The following is a 5939-nucleotide window of genomic DNA, read 5'->3' as shown; positions in this document are numbered from 1 at the left end:
TAAAAAGTATAATATGCTAGATGATATATAAATGTATTAAAAAGTGTAATATGCTAGATGATACGTAAGTGTATTAAAAAGTGTAATATGCTAGATGATATATAAATGTATTAAAAAGTGTAATATTCTAGATGATACGTAAGTGTATTAAAAAGTGTAATATGCTAGATGATATATAAATAGTAATTAAAAAGTGTAATATTCTAGATGATACGTAAGTGTATTAAAAAGTGTAATATGCTAGGTGATACACAAGTGTATTAATAAGTGTAATATGCTAGATGATATTAATAAGTGTAATGTTTAGAAACAACTTATCGAAATAGCTGACATAAAGATATTGTTGTGATTATATCAAAAACGTCTCTTTGTTTTATAAAAGTATACCGAAAAATATTTCACATTAAAAAAGTAACTGTTGTTTGCTCACGATTACAGACAGATAGGTAAAACTTACAACAGAGATTAGTCAAATATTCTCATTATAAACTTTAGGAAAACAAAAGCAAGAAATACATAAATGAACTGGAGTTTTTAACCTGAATAGCACCTTAGGGGCACGTGGGATAAACAGTCACTTTAGAGATCCCATAAGGTTTAGCTATATTCGTCCCTAATTTTGAACTATCACATATGCAATCAAGTAGCAGCATCTGTCGCTATAAAGGTTTTGGCAAGCTCTTTAAACCGAACAATTCGATTGACTGTCACTTTTATAACGCTCCAACAGCTCAAAGTGCGGAGTGTAGTCAGGGGATCACTTTTCGAACCCTGGACCTTTCAGTCCACATCCCGACCACTAAGCCCAGCCCAGCCCAAATCTATAAAGAAAAAAAAACCCATATCAATAGACATGCTCAGCTCTAATTTTACTGTTTCTTAAAACATTAGGCTACGGTTATTTTTTCGATAATTTAGTGCAGTGCGAAAATATGGCTTGTATCAACTCGATATAGTTTCCAATGAAATATTTAGAACTTATTATGTTTCATACTATTCGAAACTATTTTTAAAATGTATTTTTATGTGTAATGAGCACAATGAAATGTGTCTGGCAGAACGAGCTATTTATTTACGTGTGATATATTCGTGACACTCCTTTTAATGTTTGACAGCAGAATACATGCTGATTGTTCTAGGATTGCCGCTTTATACTGACATTTTTTCAGCATTTTAGAACCCTGTAACCGATAGAGCAAGTTTATTTCAAGAGCTTTTGGATACAATTAAGTCGATATCGCTACAAGTAACTAGCGAATAACAAAATATTATAACTATAAATACCTCCTATACCAGTGGTGTGCACAACACAGATAGACAGTTATGTTGTTTTTGGGCTTAACAACAAACAAACAAAAAATCCTATGAACTCTTGGGATTCTTGATATATAAATAAGACTTACTTTTCATCAGTGACAGTGTCAGACAGACTAGTAACCACCTCCAGTGTCTCCTGCTTGTCCCGTACTTCATGACTAATCTGAGTCTTAATCTGTGATTTACAAAATATCTTAGCTAACTTAGTGCTCCAACACCGAGGTGTTTCAGTTTACCGAGGGTTAACAGCTAAATAGGATCATTGGCGTTTTATGAGAGCTGTCCTCGTAACTCCACATGTCCGAGCTGAATACAGATCTTGTTCCTTGCAAGCGGAGACAACTAACTAGAAGAAGTTAAAAAAATATTGCGGCTCTTCCGCACGCGAGCTTCTGACAGTCTGTGATCTATCCCATCCCGCTCTGACATGTATATGAAATCAGCCGGTAGATGTCACTAGTGTTTTTCTCAAAGCTGGGAATGCAGCAGGTGAATACCGAGTAGAATAACTTCTAGAAATCTTGGTTTTCCTGGTGCAGGTGCTAAGATCAGCCTTACAAGTCGATAAGAAGTAGTATTTCAAGGATTGCTCAGGAGGAAAACCTCCAGGTAAACTGTATAGTTGTTTTACATCTTGTGTGACGACATAATAAGTCAAATTACTCCATGAACCACCATAAGAAGTAATATCAAACTGTCTTATGCACGCCTCCAAACACTTCATCTTTTTCGTAGCTATAAAAAACAACCACATTCCGTTGAAATGTATTTTCTCTACCCTATAAAAGGCTTCATATCTGCTAGAGAACTTACATTGTACTTCAACGAATTATCAGAGATTATTATATCCTTCCTCACATTTTTAATCAAATACAAACAAATTTAGATAGAACGATAGCAATGGGTTAGAAGTTTAGATATTTTTTTTATCAAAGCTAAGCCTAATAGCCTGAAATTATTCAGAGTCTTCAACTAATTTCTTTCTTTTTCTTTTTTTCGTAAAAGTTTCTATCTAGAGAACCAATAGTTTCAAAGAGTGAAGATACGTTTCTATCTAGAGAACTCATAGTTTCAAAGAGTGAAGATACGTTTATATCTAGAGAACCCATAGTTTCAAAGAGTGAAGATACATTTCTATCTAGAGAACCCATAGTTTCAAAGAGTGAAGATACATTTCTATCTATAGAACCCGTAGTTTCAAAGAGTGAAGATACGTTTCTATCTAGAGAACCCATAGTTTCAAAGAGTGAAGATACGTTTCTATCTAGAGAACTCATAGTTTCAAAGAGTGAAGATACGTTTATATCTAGAGAACCCATAGTTTCAAAGAGTGAAGATACATTTCTATCTAGAGAACCCATAGTTTCAAAGAGTGAAGATACATTTCTATCTAGAGAACCCATAGTTTCAAAGAGTGAAGATACATTTCTATCTAGAGAACCCATAGTTTCAAAGAGTGAAGATACGTTTCTATCTAGAGAACCCATAGTTTCAAAGAGTGAAGATACATTTCTATCTAGAGAACCCATAGTTTCAAAGAGTGAAGATACATTTCTATCTAGAAAACCCAAAGTTTCAAAGAGTGAAGATACGTTTCTATCTAGAGAACCCATAGTTTCAAAGAGTGAAGATACGTTTCTATCTAGAGAACCCATAGTTTCAAAGAGTGAAGATACATTTCTATCTAGAAAACCCATAGTTTCAAAGAGTGAAGATACGTTTCTATCTAGAGAACCCATAGTTTCAAAGAGTGAAGATACATTTCTATCTAGAGAACCCAAAGTTTCAAAGAGTGAAGATACTTATCTGGAGACATATTTTTTATTCTTATATTTACATCCTTTCTAAAGTTACATGTGTTATTTATACCCATATCTAGTTATTAGGTAGCAAGCTAAAGTCGGCTAAGCGATAAATTTGAAGGCTTATATGATAAAAACCGGGTTTCGATATCCATGGTAGGCAAAGTGCAGATAGCCCCTTATGTAGTTTTGTATTCAAATACAAAATAAACAAGAATTATTAGCTTAATATAAAGATTAGGACTAACCTAACTCTCTTAGGTGGCCGAACTTCGGGGGATATTATTGGTTTTACGGCCGAAAGTATTTATAAAAGCGAGAGTACGCAAGAAACTTAAATGTTTAGAACTATCATAAAACTAGACTGAAAAATTTCGCACTTCAATACAATGAAAGACCAGAAAAACGAAAAGAAGCTTACAATTAAAATTGTTGTTGTTGTGTTTTAGCGCAAAGCTACACAATGGACTATTTGCATTTAGGGAATCAAACCCCAGATTGTAGCAATGTATGTTCGGAAACTTACCGCTGGCCCACTGGAAGTCTACAGTTAGAAATGAAATAACTTGATTTCATGTTCCAGCTTATTTTGAACACAAAGTGGTATTTGAAAAAATATTGTCATTGTGTTAGCTGCTTGTGGGTCTGCTTGTCTGCTTAATTTCACACAAAGTAACTCAAGAGCTACCTACGCTAGCTGTCCCTAATTTTGAAGTGATAGACAAGAGCCATACTGTCGGCCCGACACAGCACAGATAAGCACTCTTGTGCAGCTTTATACTAAATAAAAATAATATATATGCCATATATACATGTGTTTATGGCGATGACATTCTAACTAGTTTAGCATTTTATCTGTCACGAAACTGATGATATAATTTGTTTGTTTTAGAGCAAACACACACGTTGGGTTATCTGCTGTTTCCACGGCGGAGAATCGAACTCCTGGTTTTAGCGCTGTAAATCCATAAACTTACCGCTGTCCAGATTCCGATGACTTTTACCACTAAAATGCTGTAAACAGCTGCTAATAATAATTTCACTCATTCAAAATCTTACAGCTGAGCTAACGAGACAAAATATATATATTGTAACCAACATCCAAGTGATATCATTCTGCTTTTGCCTACTTTTTCTGTTTTGGTTAATTATGCAGCTCATGGCTACAATCTCAGCAGTATTTATTAATATATTTTCATCAGGGTATTTCCCAGTTTTCATCTTCATACGTTGTACCGTTTACCAGCTGTGACACTGCAAATGTTCCCGAGTGGGACAGTGATAAGTCTATGGACTTACAACGCTAAGATCCGGAGTCCCATTCTCCGCGTTGGACACAGCAGACAATGGAAAGTGACTAAAGGAATTTATGACCACCCTGTACACTAAAGTGTTATGATTTATTACGGTATATGGTCATCCTTCGTTGTATTGGATTTTTAGATCCGATTTTGTTGGACCTGGGAGGGTCATGTACACCTTCAACCTCTTCTCCCCCCCCCCCCGACAGTAAATAGTTGTTCTTTAGTTTTATTGTTGTATCAGATGTTTCAGATTTCATGTTTAATTTGTTTTTCTTTTAAGATGATTTTTGATACGTTTTATTGTTTAAAACTTCTGCTTCTTGGCTTTGGAATTTGGTCGAGATTACACCGCAAGATGTCTCCACGGGCTCCGCGCTAATGATATTGTGTTCACGTTGCTAAGATTTTATTTAATCCACATAGAATTTTTGCGGTGATCCCTCCCATACTTACACAATGCTAGATTTATTTTCTTAGCGTCAGTAAACAAAATTTCTCATTGTCCTTGCAGTAATAATGTAATATACATTATTTTAGTACGCGTAAATAAACCCTTTTTTAAAAATACATTTATAAATGTATCGGGAAAATTCTGTAATGCCTAGCAATAAGTGGTCGTTTTAATGATGTTATTTATTTTATTTAATGGCGATAGGTTTGTTTGTTTGAAGTTGAGCACAAAGCTACACAATGGGTTATCTGTGCTCTGCCCATCACGGGTATCGAAACCCGGTTTCTAGCGTTGTTCTAGCAGACATACCGCTGTGTCATGGCGAGAGGCACTTTTGTCCATCATGTATTATATACTTCTCTAATTTGCTCATCAAGTCGTTTGGTATATATTTTTCTTGCAGTATTTGAGCGAGTTTTCAAGGAGTCTGTCAGATAACCGAGGGATGCTTGAGTATGTGTGTAGAAGGTTAAATTTGTTGCACGGGAAACTTTATATGCTTTTGTGAGTATATAGTTTTGTGTTTTCTGTAGATGTTTCTATCTGTGTGTTAGCAGTGTTTAACCATGCCGTACAGGAGTATTGTATGACTGGCCTAATGCATGTTTGATATATTTTGAGTGTAGTGTCTGGTGGAGCTCCTTGATTATTACCTGCCAGACTCACAAGATACCTCGCTTTAAGCCAGATCCAATTTTTGATACTGTTTAATATGTTTATCCACGTTAGGTTTGAATCGTAAATTGATACTAAGAATTTTGCAGATGTGGCGACTTCCAGGTGTGTCTCATCTAGATATAGTTGAGGTTTCTTTCTGGTTTTTAGTTGATTTTGTGAATAATATTACCTGTGTTTTATGGGTGTTGATTTTGATCCTCCATTTGTGACAGAATTGTTCTATTTCGTTTAATATGATGCTGTTATATGATTTTGGGCACTCTTCCAAGTTTACTCTGGTGCTCTTCTACCCCAGGAAGTAGAGGGTACCTTCCACGTTTAGTCTGCTGCTCCTCTCCCCAGGAAGTAGAATATACCTTCCACGTTTACTCTGGTGCTCTTCTCCCC

The 5939-nt window shown here is 35.3% G+C and overlaps 1 protein-coding gene across 1 annotated transcript in view; it reads right to left on the bottom strand.

Moving 5' to 3' along the window:
* LOC106465828 (acetylcholine receptor subunit alpha-like) overlaps positions 1–1716 on the bottom strand; it is a 131923-nt gene extending 130207 nt beyond the window's left edge. The window contains exon 1 of the mRNA XM_022393778.1: positions 1404–1716. Within this exon, the coding sequence (XP_022249486.1) occupies positions 1404–1473 (70 nt within the window). The 5' untranslated portion in view covers positions 1474–1716. The remainder of the gene's footprint in view (positions 1–1403) is intronic.
* Positions 1717–5939: the final 4223 nt, after the last annotated feature.

This window comes from Limulus polyphemus, unplaced genomic scaffold (assembly GCF_000517525.1).
Source record: "Limulus polyphemus unplaced genomic scaffold, Limulus_polyphemus-2.1.2 Scaffold2064, whole genome shotgun sequence".
Taxonomy (NCBI): domain Eukaryota; kingdom Metazoa; phylum Arthropoda; class Merostomata; order Xiphosura; family Limulidae; genus Limulus; species Limulus polyphemus.
This window is presented reverse-complemented; position numbering and strand designations above follow the sequence as displayed.